Source organism: Pelophylax lessonae (genome assembly GCF_965119305.1).
Source record: "Pelophylax lessonae genome assembly, chromosome: 2".
NCBI lineage: Eukaryota > Metazoa > Chordata > Amphibia > Anura > Ranidae > Pelophylax > Pelophylax lessonae.
In genome coordinates, this window is record NC_138769.1 from 394,553,220 (window position 1) to 394,573,758 (window position 20,539).

At 41.9% G+C, this 20,539-nt stretch overlaps 1 protein-coding gene across 1 annotated transcript in view; it reads left to right on the forward strand.

Annotated features, from left to right (window-relative positions):
- Positions 1-20,539, forward strand: part of NXN (nucleoredoxin) — a 251,864-nt gene that overhangs the window by 172,193 nt on the left and 59,132 nt on the right. The window contains exon 6 of the mRNA XM_082244826.1: positions 12,470-12,649. Within this exon, the coding sequence (XP_082100952.1) occupies positions 12,470-12,649 (180 nt within the window). The remainder of the gene's footprint in view (positions 1-12,469; positions 12,650-20,539) is intronic.

Consider the following 20,539-nt stretch of genomic DNA (forward strand, 5'->3'; position numbering starts at 1 on the left):
GTTCAAATCGGTACAGCGCCGACTTTGTGGTGCCTCATCGATTTGAACAAGTCATTCCTACACCTACTCTCGGTTGCGACTTGCATAGACATCAAGAAGCCGCACAGATGTTCCCAAAGTCGCACTGACATGCAGCTTTGAAATTGTGCGAATTCAGATTACATTGCACGATTTCAAAGCTGCATTCAGTGTGAATGACGTGTAAATGTACATTTATCTGAGTTCTGTGTAATGAAGCCAACATTCTGAGAATTCCTTACATCACGGTGGCTAAATTTGCTTTCTGGCGCCTGTGCTGTGCAACTTTTTGTCTGCTTGCTGCTAAAATATTACTCCACTCAAATTGAACAAGCTTCCAAGATAGGGTTCCCTCTGATTGATGGCAGTGAGCAACATTTTAAGCTTGCCATAATACTGATGGATATTTCTTCCTTTAGCCTGGCCAAAATTCTCGTAATATTAGGCTTGTTTTAATATTGCCACTGATATTTTGGACACATCTGTTTCAGAATGTGCAATGTAAAATTATCTGGTGTTCAGAAAAAAGAAGTTGGCTGCATTTCTGTGCTGCAACATTGATCAGGTTGGCATGGTATGTATCTCAGGGATGACCTTATTACCTCAGGATCACTTGTGAGAGAAGCCTGGGTTGTACACCAATATCATCTATACTTTTTGATGCTTTGGGGTTGATTTACTAAAACTGGAGAGTGCAAAATCTGGTGCAGCTCTGCATAGAAACCAGTCGGTTTCCTGTTTTTTTGTAAAAAAGCTTAAAGTGGTTGTTAAGCCACTTAGTGTTGGTGCTACAATCCCTTCTGTTATAATAAATGATTTGCCCCAGTGTATGTGTTTTTGTAAAAAATACCCCACAAAATACCTTATTTTATAGTGGCACTCAGGTGACCGGCCGCCTTTGTCGATCTGACAGCAAAGTGGGCTGGGCTGAGAAACCCCCACTGACATCAGCCAGAAGGAGGAGAGGAGAGAGGTGGCCGGTCACCTGAGTGCCACTATAAAATAAGGTATTTAGCAGTGTACTTTTTCCAAAGCACATACACTGGGGGAAATCATTTATTATAACCAATGGAAATGTACCAACACTAAGTTAGGATACCAGCAGGGCTGGGGAGCGATCAGAGCTGACAGGCAGAGAGGGAGGAGAGAATGGGGGAGAGGATATCGGAGGAAAACTACGAATGACAGAGGCACGTACACTTACCACGATATCAGGGCTCACTGTACCAATAATAAAATTTATGTCCTTTTTTCCCTACAAATAGGGCTTTCTTTTGGTGGTTTTTGATCACCTCTTGCGATTTTTTATTTTTTGCGATATTAACAAAAAAAAAAACACAATTCTGAAAAATAAAAAAAAATAATAATTTTTCACATTCTGCTATATAACGTTCCCAAAAAAAAAAAAAAATCGAAATTTTTCATCCTTTTAGGCCAATTTGTATTCTGCTACATATTTTTGGTAAAAAAAAAAATCACAACAAGCCTATTTTGATTGGTTTGCGCAAAAGCTATCACATCTGAAAACTTTTTTTTTTGAAAGATTTGTCATTTTTATTTATTTATTTATTTTTACTAGTAATGGCAGCAATCTGTGATATTTTTAGCAGGACTGCGACATTGCTGCGGACAGATTGGACCCCTAACTGACATTTTTTACACTTTAGAGGGGACCAGTGACCATTCTACAGTAATCGGTGCTAAAAAATATGCACTGTTACTGTAAGAAATGACATTGACAGGGAAGGGGTTAACACAGTAGTGATCAAAGGGTTAAGTGTAAACCTAGGGGAGTGTTTTCTAACTGTATGGGGGATGGGCTTGTGAAATGACGACAGAGACCTGTAATCCTATATAGAAGGATCACAGGCGCTCTGTGATCATTTCAGAGAAAAAATGGTCAGCTGTGTTTACAATACTCTTTTAGTGGGGAGTGATCGCTGGTGGATCAGCATACCCGCTGCCTAGTGGGGGCGGGAGCGCGCCATCAGTTGGCCCCCTAGCACAACTCGCATGACTGACATAGCCCTAAAACTGTGGCGGGCTGTCGGCAAGTGGTTAACCTGTTTTAACCACTTCAGCCCCGGAAGATTTTACCCCCTTCCTGACCAGGCCCTATTTCTCTATCGCTCATTGACAGACGTAGTCCTCGGTGATACAGCACCTTCGGGTTTATGTTGCCTCCACAGGAGTAGGACTATACAGGAAATAAAATGCTCTGGCCACACCTTAGGGGCAGTCCCAGAGGGTATATCCTCTCTCTCTCTGCCTCAGCAAATCAGTTTTTTTCTGTCTAGTCAGGAGTAAGGACCTAGATACCTTGCTGGGATCTTCGGTCCTGGCAGGATTTTTTTCTTAGAAAAGATTTTTTAGACAGCTTTTTTTCTCCAGTGTTCCTGTGAGATCTTCAAGCAAGAAAGCTGAACTGGGCGACGGGCGGGATGTTGAGATCCAGTGGTCACCCCAGTTCAGCCTACGAGCGCGTGCAGGCCATAGCTCCGCGCTGGGTCGGCCACGACATTGTCCCACTGGAGGGACTGACCCTGCGAGTTAAACTTCTCGCTGAAACGCCAAGGACCATGAGTCACGGCGTCCGTATTGGTCGACAGCCCTCCAACTTCGGTGGAGAGGGGTACTGTCAGGAATGGCGCCCGCCTGGTTCCGGTATGGTGAGTAGTATGTTCCCCTTTTCCCCCTGACGGGTCTTGTGGTGAACGCGGGCCCCTCTCTGTAATGGTAAGGATGGGTTCCCCTCTATCCTATAACATGTCACAGATCCCCCTAATTGAGTGTGATTTTTGTGTACAAAAAGCCTGCAGGCTTGGTTTGGGAGCTGACAATCTAATTACAAAGTATGCTTAAATGATTGCAATATGTGGCAGCACTGGAAGCTTACTGTGTTACAAGAAGTATCCTACCTGTCAGAAGTCCCAGGACAGGGATGCGGCTTGCCAGGTCATTCCTCCAGCTGAAGCAGGTCTCCCGACGGCCATGCGGTTCCGCCAGGGTTCGGTACCGCCGGTCAAGCTGATCTCCATGAGAGAAAGGTTTTGCGATGCCTAGTTACTGCAGGACGCCGCTATGCTGTGCAAACCGCCGTAGATCGCACGAGGCCGCCATTTTGGCGTAGCCTCGTGTCTGCAGCATGGGGGCGGCCATGTTTGAGGTGACTCCAACACCTCGTGGAGCTAGGGGAGGCGCCGGAAGGCGTGCAGAGGGGCGGAGCCGCCTCCTTTCTTCCTGGGCAGCCAGCCAAAAGACTTCCTGTTTGTGGACACAGCGCTGTAACCTGTTGCAAGTGAACTCTGAGCATCAAGTGGTGAGCCTGGGGGTCTATCTCTCTCTCTCTCTCTCGCTCGATAGGGATCCCTAGCAGGTAACACTGAGGGGCTTTTGTGGCGCTGGGGGTCTGGAAAAAAAAAAGTTTTTTATTTAAGTTGGATTGAAGTTTCCGGGTAGTTACTGGAATAATCATGGACCCTGCCACACAAGTACCCCCACCTGTTTCCCTCGAGGGGGCCTCGGGACCCGCCGGTGCACAGAGCATGGATGCATTTACAGCAGTTTTGGAGTCTATGGTGGCTCGGGTGGAGGCGGCCTGTCAGGGAAGGGGGTCAAGAAAGCGACCCCCGCCTACCCCTATAATATCTGACACCTCTGACTCAGATTCAGAGATGGTCACTGCAGCTGCAGGTCCCTCTGCAAGGGCTGTTATCTCAGGTAAAGCTCCCTCAGACAGTGAGGAGGACGTGCATTCTTCCGCCATAATTCAGGAAGAAGCATTGGTGGACGCACTAGTTGTGGCGGTGCAGGAAACCTTAAGACTTGAGGTTTTACCGGCAGAGGCAACTGAAACAGAGATTCCCTTTGGTACTAACAAGCCCATCAAAACGGTGAAGGTTTTTCCTGTACCCAAGTGTTTTGGTAATAAAATTAAAGGAGAATGGGAGCATTCTAAACGTACCTTTACTATTTCCAAGCGTATTGCTAGACGCTATCCGTTTGAGGAATCCCTCATTAAAAAATGGACGGTACCACCAGTGGTGGATCCACCTATTTCCAGGCTGAATAAAGCCACGGTTATCCCAGTGGAGGACACTTCGTCCTTTAAGGATCCGGTGGATCGGAAGATGGAAGCAGAGTCCCGCACTATCTTCTCTCTGATAGGGTCAGCATTTAGACCAGTAATTGTTATTGGTCTAGTTTCCCAGACACTTACGGAATGGGCGAGATTGGTACGCCAAGACCTTAGGGGAAAAGATATTCCCCAGGAAACATCTGATTTGATGAAACGGATTATACAAGGGCTACAGTTTATCTGTGACGCAGCCTTGGACACTACTCCCCTATTAGGGCATGCATCTATGTCAGCGGTAATCCTCAGACGTGTGCTGTGGTTAAAATGCTGGTCAGCTGACCTAGGTTCCAAAAAGACCTTGACGAATCTCCCTTTTCAGGGGAATTGCCTATTTGGGGCCACCCTAGATGAAATCATTAAAGATGCCACTGGGGGCAAGAGCACTTTCTTGCCACAGGCTGCTAAAGCTAAGGGACCTCGCAACAAGCGAGGACCTTTCTTTACCGCCCATAAAGGGTTCGCACGCCCGGCTGGAACAAGCGGGAAAGGCAAGACTCCTCCAGGAGGGTTCAAGAAAGGCTGGTCGGACAAACAGAGGACCGACTCAGCCAAACCCGAAGCAAAGGATTACACAGCCTGAAGGTACGCCCCCACCCGGTTTGAGGGTGGGGGGGCGTTTTCACCGGTATTCAGGACATTAGATCGAGCATCGACTACTACTACCGGTGCGATTCTTCCCTTCCAACATTTAAGTGCTACAGGGAGCGGTAGTCACCGTTCCCTGAACAGATCTTTTACTTTACCTTTTTCTAAGATTAGTCTCTATTCCCCACAGGAATCGGATCTGGTTGACCAGACAGACCAAGAAGCCTCTACCCGGGTGACTTCGGTCCCTGAGATTCAACCAGGAGAGATCACCGTTCCTGATAGGAATCAGGTGTCGGATAAATGTGTGGGAACAGAGAACGACCAGACTTTCTCGGATGGTCGGGGCCAGATAGCTCTGGGGACGCCTGGTTCAAATCCCGTCAGTGCCAGTGGTCCTAGAAATTCTAGGCTGGCCTCGCCAAGCCGGCCTGGCCGACTTGGACTTGCTAGTCGCGGACGTTCCGTGGGAACTGCGTCTCAGGGAGTGTCTGCGGTCTCGAGGACCAATCTACCATTGTGCTTTACAGTCGCTGGTTTTAATGGCCTGGCCATTGAGACCCAAGTACTGAAGGACAGAGGGTTGTCAGCTTCAGTCATTCCTACCCTTATTAAAGCAAGGAAAGCGACTTCCAGCAGAGTCTATTATCACACATGGAAGACTTATATCGCGTGGTGCGAATCTTTAGGATTTCCTCCACGTACCTATTCGGTGACTCGAAAATTGGCCTTTCTGCAGAAAGGGGTTGAGCAGAAGCTAGCCATGAGCACCATCAAGGGTCAAGTTTCAGCATTAGCAATCTTCTTTCAGAAACCTTTAGCTACCAAGTCCTTGGTGCGGAATTTCATCCAGGGGGTGCGGCACTTGGCTCCACCAGTCCGCGCGCCCTTACCGCCCTGGGATCTTAATTTGGTTTTGTCGGTTCAACAGAAACCTCCTTTTGAAAACATCAGGGAGATTCCCTTGCTTACATTATCCCAGAAGGTGGCCTTCTTGGTGGCTATCACTTCTGCACGCAGGGTGTCAGAACTGGCTGCTTTATCATGCCAGTCCCCATACTTAGTGATTCATAGGGATAAGGTAGTGCTTCATCCTAAGCCATCCTTTCTTCCAAAGGTGGTTTCAGATTTTCATCTGAATGAAGATATTGTACTACCTTCCTTGTGTCCTCAGCCCAATCATCATCGGGAACATGCGTTGCATTCCTTGGATGTGGTTCGGGCAATCAGGGGGTATACCTGAAAGCTACGGAATCATTCCGTAAGACGGATTCACTTTTTGTGATCACGGATGGCCCCAGAAAGGGGTTGCCTGCATCTGCCGCGACTATTGCCAAATGGATTAGACAGACGGTGGTACAGGCTTATTCTATTAAGGGTCAGAGTCCTCCGTTCCCTGTTAGGGCACACTCCACTCGAGCGCTCAGTACTTCCTGGGCCTTTCGCCATCAGGCGTCAGTGGTCCAGGTATGTAAGGCGGCCACCTGGTCGTCGGTACATACCTTTACAAAATTTTATAAAATTGATGTGATGGCATCGGCGGATGCCTCATTTGGCCGCAAGGTTTTGCAGGCCGCTATTTGAGGAGACCGGTGGTCTACCTCGAGGGTTTTTTTCTGTTTGAAAATTTTTTTGTTGAGTCTCATCATTAAGGATGAGCATTGTAAACTTCTAATTGGCACCGGTTGGGCCTTCTAGATTGGATTTGATTTCCATTTTCCCACCCCTCATTTGTGATACTGCTCTGGGACTTCCCGAAGGTGCTGTATCACCGAGGACTACGTCTGTCAATGAGCGATAGAGAAAAATGGATTTTTGTAAAATCTTACCGTAAAATCCTTTTCTCTTAGCTCATTGACAGACGTAGTACCCGCCCCTCTGTTTTTGAGTTGGGTTGGGTTAAATTCTCTAAAGACTGCTTTTGTGACATAACTGATTTGCTGAGGCAGAGAGAGAGAGGATATACCCTCTGGGACTGCCCCTAAGGTGTGGCCAGAGCATTTTATTTCCTGTCTAGTCCTACTCCTGTGGAGGCAACATAAACCCGAAGGTGCTGTATCACCGAGGACTACGTCTGTCAATGAGCTAAGAGAAAAGGATTTTACGGTAAGATTTTACAAAAATCCATTTTTTGCGATTCGGCACTGCGTTACTTTAATGGACAATTTCGCGGTCGTGCGATGCTGTACCCAAACAAAATTTACATCTTTTTTTCCCATTAATTTGATCACCTGTGCGATTTTTTTTTTTTTTTTTTTTTTTATTTCTGCTCTATAAACAAAAAAAGAGCGACAATTTAAAAAAAAAAAAAAAAAAAAAATATATATATATATATATATATATATATATATACTTTTCACATTCTGCTATATAACATTCCCAAAGAAAAAAATGTAAAAATCAAATTTTTTTAACATTTTAGGCCAATCTGTTTTCTGCTACATATTTTTTGTGGGATTGAGTGTAATAGATCGGACCACTAACTGACATTTTTGACACTTTTGGGGGGACCAGTGACATTACTACAGTAATCAGTGCTAAAAATATGCACTGTTACTGTAATAATGACACTGGCAGGGAAGGGGGTAACCCTATGTGTGATCAATGGGTTAAATGTATGCCTCATGCTTAATGACGGGGGGGAGGGGAGGGTTCTGTGACAGAGATCGCAGGTTCAGCTATGCTGAATCCTGTGATCTCTCCCTGTCTGTCACTGAGAAGATCCGCCTGCTTTGTTTACATAAGCAGGCGGGTCTTCTCACAGTTTCGTGATGATCGGGAAAGGGAGGCGTCAATCGCCGCCTCTCCTCCTCCGGTCCGACTCCCGCTGTGTCTGAACACAGCGGGTGCCAAAATCACTAGGAGTCCAGCGACGTACGTCTACGTCGCTGGACCCAGGGGAGCCACACTGCCGTAGTAGGATTACTGTGAGCAGTCGGCAAGTGGCTAACCACTTGCTGATCGGGCCATAGCTGAATGACGGCTACAGCGAGGCCAGCTAGTTCTGATAGTGTACAATGATGTCCTCCCAGACTCATGCACCAGGGAATGTCCGTGATCGTTAGGTCCGCCGGACCCGGCGCATCAGGGTAAAGGACCAATGACGGCGGCCCTTTACCACGTGGTCGCTCCATCCAATGATGGAGAGATCACTTGTCAACAAACCGGCTCGTGTCCTGTTCAGCTCTCTCCTCTCCTCGCACGCTGTACCATCTGATCTGTACAGCGTGAGAGGAGGGAGACTACAACAGTGCTCACCCATGCCTCATCCATGCCCATCTGTGCCCCATTAATTGGCTATCCATGCCCACCTGTGCCTTGTTCATGCCCACCCGTGCCTTGTTCATGCCCACCTGTGCCTTGTTCATGCCCACCTGTGCCTTGTTCATGCCCACCTGTGCCTTGTTCATGCCCATCTGTGCCTTGTTCATGCCCATCTGTGCCTCATTCATTCCACACCTGTGCCACATCCGTGCTCATCTCATGCCATATCAGTGCTCCTCCCGTGCGACATCAGTGCTCATCTGTATCTCATCCATGCCACATCAGTGCCACTACAGTGCTCTAAAGTGCGTCACAAATAGGTGGTCACGAAATTAGATTGTATTTTATGTCACTAGAGCACCTGACGGTGCTCCCTGCATGTTGGGCGTCTGTATGTGACCAGGCTCTGTAAGACTCATATGTGGTATCGCCATACTCCGGAGGAGTAGCAGAATGTAATTTGTAATATGTACATGCTATGTGTTAGAAATATCTTCTAAATAGACAACTTTGTGTAAAAAAAAAAAGAAGAAAATGCGTTTTCATTTTCTTTCCACATTTTCCAAAAACTTGTGGAAAAAATGACATGTTCAAAAGACTCATAATGCCTCCTAAATTATGAGTTGGGGGTGTTTTCTTTCCAAAATTTGGTTGTTTTGTGGGTGTTTCCATTGTCCTGGGGCTCCAGGTCCTTCAAAAATGTGATAGGTTGTCAGGAAATTATGTGTGTAATTTATGCTCTTTGAACGCCTGGAGGTGCTACTTGGATGTTTGGCCTCTGTATGTCTCCAGAGTGTGTAAAAGTCTCACACATGTGGTATCACCATACTTGGGAGGAGTAGCAGAATGTGATTTAGGGTGTAATTTGTAGTATACACATGCTGTGTCTTCGAAATATCTTCTAAATTGACTTTGTGTAAAAAAAAAAAAAAAAAATGTATTTTCTTTCCACATTTTCCAAAAACATTTGGAAAAAAATGACATGTTCAAAAGACTCATAATGCCTCATAGAATATAAGTTGGGGTGTTTGCTTTCCAAAATTGAGTGATTTCATGGGGGTTTCCATTGTCCTGGTGCTCCAAGGCCTTCAAAAGTGTGATAGGTTGTCAGGAAATGATATGTGTAATTTATGCTCCTAGAACGTCTGGAGGTGCCACTTGCATGTTGAGCCTCTGTATGTGGCCAGGCTGTGTAAATGTCTCACATGTGGTATCGCCATACTCGGGAGGAATAGCAGAATGCGCTTTGGGGTGTAGTTGCAAGTATGTCTAGACAGTGTGTGAAAAATAACGTAATATGACAATTGTGTGAGAAAAGAAAAAAAAATTGTAAACTTAAAAAAACTCACCATGCCTCTTACTAAATTATTAAATACCTTGGAATGTCTACTTTCCAAAAAAGAGTCATTTGTGAAGGGTTTACTGTCCTGGCTTGTTAGTGTCTCAAGAAACATCAGGTCATTCAATGATTGGCATAGCTTGTAGACTCTGTAACAGTGATGGTGAACCTTGGCACCCCAGATGTTTTGGAAATACATTTTCCATGATGCTCATGCACTCTGCAGTGTAGTTGAGCATCATGGGAAATGTATATTAAAACATCTGGGTGCCAAGATTCACCATCACTGCTCTATAACCTTCACAAAGACCGACTAATATATACTTTTTGTGGTTATTTTTACCAAAGATATGTAGCAGTATAACTTTTGTCCAAAATGTATGATAAAAATTACTAATCTGCAAAATTTTATAACCGAAACAAAGAAAAATGCATCTTTTTACAAAATTCATATGGGTACAGTGTTGAATGGCTGCGTAATTTTCATTCAAAATGAGAGCGCACTGAAAGCTTAAAAATGGCATGGTTAGGAAGGGGTTAGAAGTGCCCAGTGGGCAAGTGGTTAAGATAATAGGATCCATTTTTTTTTTATTTATTGGTTAGGGTAACTAACGCTTTACCCACTTTAAGACCGGATGGATTTGCCCCCTTAATGACCAGGCCACTTTTTTTTTGCAATGGTGTACCCAAACAAAATTTACGTCCTTTTTTCCAACAAATAGAGCTTTCTTTTGGTGGTATTTGATCACCTGTGCGATTTTTATTTTTTGCGCTATAAACAAAAAAAGAGCGATACTTCTGAAGAAAAAAAAATATATATTTACATTCTGCTATATGACATTACCGAAAAAAAAAAAATTAAAAACCAAAATTTTTTAACATTTTAGGCCAATTTGTTTTCTACTACATATTTTTGGTAAAAAAAATCACAATAAGCGTATTTTGATTGGTTTGCATAAAAGTTATTGCCTCTACTAACTACGGGAAAGATTTATGTCTTTTTTTTTTAATTGTTTTTTTTTTTTTTACTAGTAATGGCGGCGATCTGCAATTTTTTTTTTTTGCGGGACTGCAACATTGCGGCAGACAGATCGGACCCCTAACCTACATTTTCAACACTTTTGGGGGGACCAGTGACATTACTACAGTAATCAGTGCTAAAAAATATGCACTGTTACTGTAATAATGACACTGGCAGGGAAGGAGTTAACATAGAGGGTGATCAAGGGGATAAATGTGAGCCTAGGGGAGTGATTCTAACTGTGGGGGGGGCGTGGCTTCTGAGATGACCACAGAGACCTGTGTTCCTATATAGAAGGATCACATGGGCTCTATGATCATTCCAGGGAGTTTGTGTTTGTGGAGTGTTTACAACAGCTGACCGTCCTTCTCTCTCAGCGGGTAGCAATCTTGGGTGTCAGACGGCAATCAGAGCCACCTGCCCGCTGTATCGGCTTCCCCGTTGACAAGCGGGGGCGGGAGCACACTCGCCCCCTAGCCTCCTACATGCAACCAATGTATAGTTACAGTATAACTGCGGCGGGCGGTTGTAAATGGGTTAATTGAACACATGGAAGTTAGAAGCGGATTGGCTACCATGCACAGCTACACCAGATCTTGCATTCTCCAGTTTCAGTAAACCAACTGTGTGTCTTTAAAAGTCGCTCCTGTTAGAAGGGTTCTATTGCATTTAATGGGGCGCGACTTATGTTCTCCAAGTTGGAGCGCATGTCGCACCAGTTTGAACTGGGTCATAGCTGTATGTTTGAATTGAATGCAGACAGCAGCACCTGTAGGCACTGATGCTGGAAACCCCTTGTATTGCTTTGGAGGGAAAGCGCTGAACACTGAATAGGTGGAACTGGTGCTGAGATTTTAGTACCTTCTATATGCGGTTCCAAATGCTGTGCCTGGGTGTATAAAATGTTTCACAAAGCAAGTTGGAATAGTTGTGTGAATACAACAAAACTTGCAAAAAGCAAATTTTCAAAAAAAAAAATGACTTTCATTGAATAGTAGATATTGGGAGCATCCTTAATTAGTGCAGCACCAGTGTGATGTTCAATCTCTGTGAAGTGCTTCTGAGAATCTCCTTCCTTGGTTGTTCCAATATTTGAGAAACAGAAATAGTGAGAGCTGAAGACCTAACTAAAATATCGTCTCACTTCACAAACAAGTGTGACTTCATACACAATTTCAGACACACAACATGACCCACTCCAGTACAAAACATTCTGTCTTGGATCATTTGTCAGGCTCTTTGATTACAATCCCCTTAATGTAACCAATTAACTCTTGTAAAGAATTTCTTTAAAGCGGTATTAAACTCAAAATCAAAAATGTCATATATCGCAGCTTACAAATCCTTAGATGTGGCGGTTGTATTAGTTTTCTTTTCTTAGTATTTTCCCCTCTGCTTTTACCTATAGTAGAGTGCCCTCACTCTGGATAAACATTCTGGATGAGCAAGTACAGGGCGCACAGCAGACAGCAGCATTGTCAGTTTGGGGGTGGGGGGTTGGGGATGCTAAATGTACTAGCAGATTTAAATACACTAACAAATTAAAGCCAAACTATAGCTAACACTTTACAATCAGTTACAGCAAACCATTTTTTTTTCTTTTTGGAATAAAAATTTTACATAAATAAAACGGATTATAGGAAGAGCCCCTGTTAATGGTAAATGGTTTGTCTCATCCCTGTAAACTGATACATCTGTAAGAGAGCTTGTTCTGTTGAATTTTTACTATGCTGTGGCACCTGGCCTTTGCAGCTTAAACGGGAGAGGTTGGAAGGACAGTAAAAACAGACATCAACCACGTGTATTTACCAATCCCAACCGCAAATGTGAACAAAGCCTTTCTTTAATTCTTACCAGGGGAAAATGAAAGAAAGAGCCTAAAAAGGAAACTACTGCAGCCACCACATCTAAGAATGGTAAGCTTGCAGTACAATGTTTCCTTTTGGGTTTAATACCCCTTTAACTATGATAAATTTATTTTAATCAGTGTGAATGTTTTTTTATAATGTTTCGAGAAAACAATTGTTTCGGCAGTACCATGATCCTAGTCATCTGTAATAATGTTTTTCTGTGCATTTTTTTCTTCTTCTTTTTTCCCATCTAGGTATTCCCAATCTTATTATATTGGATCCCAAAGGAGAAGTCATTACACGACAGGGAAGAGTTGAGGTTCTTCACGATGTTGACTGTAAAGAATTTCCATGGTACCCCAAACCCGTTGTGGAACTAACAGAGTTAAACGCAGTGCAGCTAAACGAGGGGCCATGCCTTGTCCTCTTTGTAGGTATGGAAAAAGAAAGGTGGCATAACATTAATGTGTCCTAAGTTAGTTAGAATGTCACTGCATAGGATGAATACTTGTTAACAAAATTGATGGTAAAAAAAATATATATATAATCTTTAATAAGATTTATTTGATTCTGAAAAAATAAATATATATATATATATACACATGCACACACACATACAGTAGATGTAAAAAGTCGACACTTAAAATGTCAGGTTTCTGTGATGTAAAAAAATGAGACAAAGAGAAATCATTTCAGAACTTTTTCCACCTTTAATGTGACTTATAAACTGTACAACTCTATTAAAAACTGAACTTTAAGGGGGGGGGAAATAAAAAAAATATACTGGTTGCATAAGAGTGCACACCCTCTTATAACTGGGGATGTAGCTGTGTTCAGAATTAACCACTTTACCACTAGAGCAATTTGCTGTCTTACGTCTGGGCCACTTTTTGCGATTCGGCGCTGTGCGACTTTAACTGACAATTGCGCGGTCGTGCGACGCCGTACCCAAACGAAATTGACGTCCTTTTTTTCCCACAAACATAGCTTTCTTTTGGTGGTATTTGATCACCTGTGCGATTTTTAATTTTTGCGCTATAAACAAAAAAAGAGCGTTTATTTTGAGAAAATAACAATATTTTTCACATTTTTTTATATGAAATTCCCCCCAAAAAAGATGTAAAAAACAATTTTTTTTTAAATTTTTGGCCAATTTGTTTTCTGCTACCTATGTTTGGTAAAAAAAAATCACAATAAGCGTATTTTGATTGGTTTGCGCAAAAGTTATTGCGTTTACTAACAAAGGGAAAGATTTTTGTCATTTTTGGTGTTTTTTTTTTAACGCGTAATGGCGGCGATCTGCGATTTTTTTTTTTGCGGGACTGCGACATTGCGGCAGACAGATCGGACCCTTGACTGACATTTTTGACACTTTTGGGGGTACCAGTGACATTACTACAGTAATCAGTGCTATAAATATGCACTGTTACTGTAAAAATGACACTGGCAGGGAAGGGGTTAACTTTATTGGAGAGGGAGGGGTTAATGTATGCCTGGTGCTTACTGACGTGTGGGGGGGGGAGGTGACTTTGTGAACAGTCCGATCTGTCACTCCCTGTCACTGACAGCGGGCGGATCTCCACACTAGATCCCCGACGATCGCCGCTGCTCCTCCCCTGGCCCGACTCCCGCTGTGAATGAAAACAGGGGGACCGCGCCTCCGGCGGCGCGCGAGCGCCGCCTACAGGGGAGGAGTCTGACGACGTAGGTCTACGTCGTCAGACGGGAACGAGCCACTTTGCCGCAGTACTATTACAGTACTTAGCGGTAAAGTGGTTAAGCAATCACATTCAAACTAATTTTAAATAGGAGTTGGTACTCGGTACACACTTGCCATCATTTAAAGATGAGGAAACTCTTTAAATGATGGCAGATGTGTAAAAAAGGGGGCTTGTGGAGATGCCCACATCCCTAATAGCTATACAAAAGAAGAAAAGGACCCTCTAGGTGGGATTTTAACAGCCAAAAAGGAAAATTTAAGTGTATTATTAAAAAGTAATGTTTATTCAATTTCAGTTTTATGTCAAGTTAAAACCAGTGTAGAAAAGGAAACCATAAACTTGGTTAATGGCAGGTCCAATACACAATCAAGCCGAAGGGCTGGAGGGATATCCGGGCCATACCCTACCAAAAGCATGGGACTTTATAGGCTTTGATTGATAAGTTGTGATGAGAAATCTTAAACAAAGGACTTGTTTATAAAAGAGACGTTATTAAACAAAGGACGTTGTATATAAAAAAAAATGGATTTTTATTCAAAATACAGATACAATTTTAAAAACATTGAAGAACAGACATAAACATTTACAAACAAGGTAAATAAATCATGAATAACAGTATGGATCACATAGGTCCTACATGTTTCGCCGAGGTATACATCCTCATATAGTGGCTTCTTCAGGGACCAAAAAGGTGTAACCCCTTTACTGATTCTAAATAACAAGATATAGCATATATTGATTACCGAACATAGAAGTACAATGGAGTCGTGTGTGTGTGTGTATATATATATATATATATATATATACAAAAAAGGTGTAATGTATATCAGCACAACTAAATAAATAAAGTATGTAAGTATCAAAAAATATTGTGGCTGCAATATCAAAGTGGTGAATCACTACACATAAAATCAATAAATATATAAAGTGATATCGCGCTACATCACTTTATATATTTACAAAGTATCGCAATATCACTTTACATATATATATATATATATATATATATATATATATATATATATATATATATATATATATACGTACATGTCAAGCATAGTGATAGTGACCCCCTTAAGAGTGGTACAACATGTTCCTAATGACATAATGCTTACCATTTCATTTTAAGTGTGAGATGACATCTGTTGAGAATGACAGCAGTCCACAGTGCAAAGCACAGTACGGCAACAATGCGGCAATGGTCACTTTGATTAGGGGGAGGAGCATGCTTTTAAAATGAGCGTGGTTTTACAACCGGCATATCATTAACCTAATGCAATACTTTAATTAAACATATAAGAGAGCTGTAGTCATGCTAGGGCAGCATAGTGTCAGACTAGAGCAGTATAAATGGCAGGTTATGGCAATTTAGTATAAGAGTAGGCCAGCACAGTGTCAGGGTGTTACCCCAGTGCTGGTAATCGAAGACTTCCTGGGCCTCCTTTTACCTTCTTTAGATGTGGGATCAGCCTGAGTGAAGGAGTCTGTGGAAGGAGTGGAGGAGGCAGTCCACTCCTATAACTATAGGCAAAACCCCTGTCAGATTTTTTTTTTGCCATCTTTGTCCCATTGTAGAGATTTCTCTTCACTTCCTGTCCCATAGCCAAACAGGAAGTGAGAGAAAATCCCTGCAAATTAGGGAAATTCTTTGGGGACCCCTAGGTCACCATAACTAGTGTGCTCATTGGAAGATTCCCCCTCTATTACTTTTCTGGGAGATTTTTTTTTACTTTCAATGATAATGATAAACGGGGGCACAGACAGCAATAAAAACTGACCGGTATTCTGACCCCTTTCCACTCTATCCAAAACTAGAACAAATAAAAAAAAAAAAAAAAAACCTTTTGCCTTTAGTTATAATTTAACTTAATTAGACAACAATGAAGTGAGACACAGACAGCCTCCCCCACCCCCTGGGCCCCATGCTCACCCAATCATAGACCTGTAATGGCTTGTGAACAAACCAAAACCAGAAGTTACCAAATCTACTTTTTTCTGACATCACAGAGAGGGTGGAATGATGGAAGTTCCTTTCACTCTGTTTAGTGCTCCCAATGCGACTAGTCACATCAGTCCCGGTGGGACAGGAGGGACCCCCTTCTGCTGCCTGTAAACATGATTGAGTGACTTGGATCACTTTTACCTAAAGCAGAGTTCCACCCAAAAGTCAAACTTCCCCTTTAAGGACTCCTGACCCCCTGACAAATATCCTCCCTTTACAGTCCTTTTTCACATGTGCCTAAAACATTTGTACTGTACTGTATAGTCAATATAAATAACACAACTGATAATTGATATGTAAATGACACAAAGCAGCTGGGGAAGGTTTGGCATCTGACCTTGTGTTCATACAGAACAAGTTGTGAGGTGTTAAGTAGTCTTAGAAAGTATTTAACCTGCTTGCACTCTTTCATAACATTTGCATTGTTTTCTAAATTCATAAATAGCTCCACGTCATTATAACCATTCCTAGGCAGCAGTGCCCACGGTTTGCCTTAGCTAAGATGTCACAGAAAGATAGGTGGAAATTAAATATTATATCTTAATCATACAGTGGGATACAGGACTTGTTTGCATCCGCCTTCAGGTGATTGGACTTTTTTGGACAAAAAATAAATAATTCTAGAGCCCCCCACAGAGTAAATCGTATAACCCCGCCCACTCTGTGAGACCCATTTTTCCTAGTCCCCTCAAAGATGTGTCAGAATTAATAATAAATTAATAATATCTTGCTGTGCCTCCATTATGTCAGAATGTTTATACTGCTCTGAATATAACAGTATCTATTTATGGTTAATAATAAGCAAAGATCTGTGTGAAAGGAGAATCTCAACTTATTCCATAAATCTATATGTAGCGAATTCTTTTTATTGATTAATTTCTTTTTAAAAGCATATACCAATCTTTAGTGAAAACAGTCTACAGTATGGAATATATAAAAGAATATTTATTCACGAGACGTGTTATCACGATAAATGATCAAACTTGAGATGACACAAAAAGATATAACTTCAAAAAAATACAAACTTTAAACAATAACTGCAATGTGATGTGTAGCTCAATAATGAAAGTGAAACTGAAACAAAGTTAAAGTGAAACGGAAGCAAGATTACCATTTCCCCAGATGTAGTAGAAACCATATTTAAGTATACTATACAATCAGACCACAATTGTCTGCGCAATCACACGGCCGAAAGTCATTCCACTGCAGATGGAGTGAGAATAAGCCATGCAAAACGGAAGACTAAATTCGCAATAATGCGCTTAATCTGATATTAATAAAAATGTTATAAAAACAAAAATCATCTCTTTAGAGAAAAATCTACATATGGTTTATACGGCTGGGATTGTACTCTCGTTACCCTTTAAATATGAAATGTAAAACATTTAAGGAAGTACATAAACAATATTGAATAATAATCAAATAATTAGCAAGGCATATTTACCATATTTAAAATGGCCGCTAGCTTAGAATAGTAGTTACCAGGTTCCTTAAGATGGCTGCTTTTCCAAGATGGTGGCCAATTAGGGAGGAGCTTCGTTTGGCGTCCCTCAAAGGTTCAGATACATGGCGTATTGAAATGAAGTCTGTGTAGATGAGTGTGTGCATGGTTGTAGTAGTGTGTATGTTGTATGTGTGATGTATATTGGGCAAAATGTGATGTCATGTGTCTCTCTCATCTGGGCTTTTATATGGTATAGAACAAAGGACTATTAAAATTACCATAAGTTAAACCCAGAGGGAGTAACCTGATCATCATTGGTTGGAACATGTTATTCATTAACTGGTGATGTCATAGGGTGACACCTCTTGGTCAACCAGTATATTAAAATTAAATAAAGATTTCTCCATTCCATTTAAGACTATTATAAAACAACATAAAATGTAACCATGCTTTCATCTACTAAATGTCCATTTAATATCCATCATGTATCTAAATAAGGAATTAATCTTGATAACACCATTCTAATATTTAATATATCTTATTTAAAATATATTGGATTTTACTTTTTAAACCTAAGACTTCAATTACCGTAGTAGTCAGCAAAAATGGCAGTATTGCATTGCTCTTAGGTTCAGTATGACAGCATTATTTGCCTACAAATAAACTTCGAACTTTATATTGACCCAGAGCTTACAATCCAGACCTTCTAAATTAAACACCTGGCAAGGCCAGAAAAGTTTTATGATGCTTTCTACATCTTACAATTTACAAATGTTTACTGAAGTCTGTCTTGACATATAGAGATGAGTCATCAAAATCAGTAAAGTTAGAAGTTAGCAAAATATGAAACAATTATAATATATAACAATTTTCTACATATCTATGTATGCTAGTTACATATATTTTTCAGTGTTAATATTATGTAACATATAAGATTATAACATATCTGTAAATTTTAGTTTTACATGGGTTTAAACACCGAAAAATACTGACTTGTTTTATGATCCCACACAAACAAGATTACCTTGGAATAGAGTCTTAGACCTTATCTTAAAGAAAGTCAACAGACTATTTATTACCTTAGGTCAACACAGCATGTCTGGGTTAAACCTGTTTAAGAATTTTCTGAACAGGCATTTCTCTGTTAAAGGAGATTTAACCTTTTAGTAACCTGACAAAAATGGATGTCATAGCTTCATATACAGAACAAAATATAACATTTCATTTTCTTCTTATTAAATTTAACATCCCCAAATAACCCTGACAGATGTATGTATGTCCCCTCAAAGATGTAAGTATGGGTTTTCTTTTTTCTAGCTTACACCTATGTTATATGAGCCGCTAATATATAAAAATCTTTCCAGCCCTCTCAGAAGTGCATCTTTTCTGTTAAAATCTAGCTAAATATCTGTAGGAGGAGCTACAGCCTTTCCTGAAGTGTTATGCCGACACTCTGGTCTGAATACGCCCCCTTAACTCCCCTCTGTTTGATTGATGTTGGGTCTATAGACTGTCTGCTCTCCTGAGATTTCACAGAGCCCAGCTGCTCTCCCCCTCCCTCCTGTTGTAAACTTCAGTAGACATGTAGCACCCCACAAGGTAGGTGCTAGGTAAAAGTATAGTGGGCCTTGTCTGCTTATCAGCAGGGCCATGAGTTTCAGCTGGTCTGTCATGGTTCCCAGGTGTGGCTGTTGAGACTGGGGATTCTCCCCACTGTGCTCAATGAGGGCCAGTGTTGACCATGAAGAGTAAAGAGGGTGCCAGTGAGTGGGCCCTGAAGTATTCAGTGTACAGTGGAAGTGTACAGCATGCAGTGTACAGTGTTGAGAGTTGCAGCAGTGTTAAAAAGGCTGCCTCAGTCAGGAAGGACTGGAGGGAGCAGTGTCAGACTTTTGAGCTAACCAGAGCGTCAAAAGTTAGTCTCCAGTACAGCCAAGGACTTTGGGCTAACCAGAGTGTCAGAAGTCAAGTATTAATACAGTGCAGCAAGTCAGTGATTTCAAGTGCCAGCAAGCTTTGGTCAGCATCCATCCGGCGTCAATTCAGCGCTTAAAGGCATTTTTCTCAAGTTGTCCCAATTTTTACCTAGTTGAGCCGGAGGAGTATCCCACTCATTCCCTTCTCCCATCCCCATTTAAAATAAACAAAACAAACCAAAGATGCCGGACTGTTCTTTGACTCCGATCTCACACTTGGGCAATCAGCTTAAGTCCCCGTTCACATTAGGTCGCTCCAACTTAGGGGGCGACCTGTGAAGTTGCGTGCAGCGCGACTTGCACGGACTTCACATAATGGAAGTCAATGCAAGTCACCTCCAGGTCGCCCCGAAGTAGTACAGGACCCTTTTTCTAAGTCGGAGCGACTTGTGTCGCTCCTATTAGAACGGCTCCTGTACTACACAGTGGGAGCGACGGTGCACGACTTGTCAGGCTGACCAAGTCACCTGACAAGTCGTACCAGTGTAAATGGACACTAAATGTGCTGTTGGTGTTTCCGGTGACCATGGCAGACCCACATCAGGCCCAATGCCTGGAAATATTGCTACACACAGAAGCCAGCAGCAATAACAAGAGCTCTTCTTCCCCACATAGCACACACCTGTTATTGAATTCTCTTACAGATAGCCTGGAATATGCACTGTGTATATACAGAGATACAGCCTAGGTCTCTCCACTGTTTGCACAGACAGGCTCGATCTGCCCACGGTTTATACAGAGATCCTGCATGTGTGCATTTTTTTTTACAGAGAGTCTATCTGTAGACTGTATAGCTGCCTGCTATGCAGTGTTAATTTCGTCGACTAAAACCGACTAAAATGTTTTCGTCGACTAAATTATCACAATTTTAGTAGACTAAAACTAAAACAATTCAGATGACTAAAATACGGCTAAAACTAAAATGGCATTTTAGTCTTAAGACTAAAATACGACTAAAACTAAAATGGCATTTTAGTCAAAAGACTATAACTAAAACTAAATCGAAATTTGCTGCCAAAATTAACACTGGTGCATGCTGAAAGCTTAATACCACCATAAATAATAACATATTAGATTTTTCACTCCAGGACCAGCAGTAGAGTATATAATGAGTTTGGAAATTGTAGAGAAATGCTTAAATAATGCATTACAAATTACAATTGAACTATACCCATTCGATT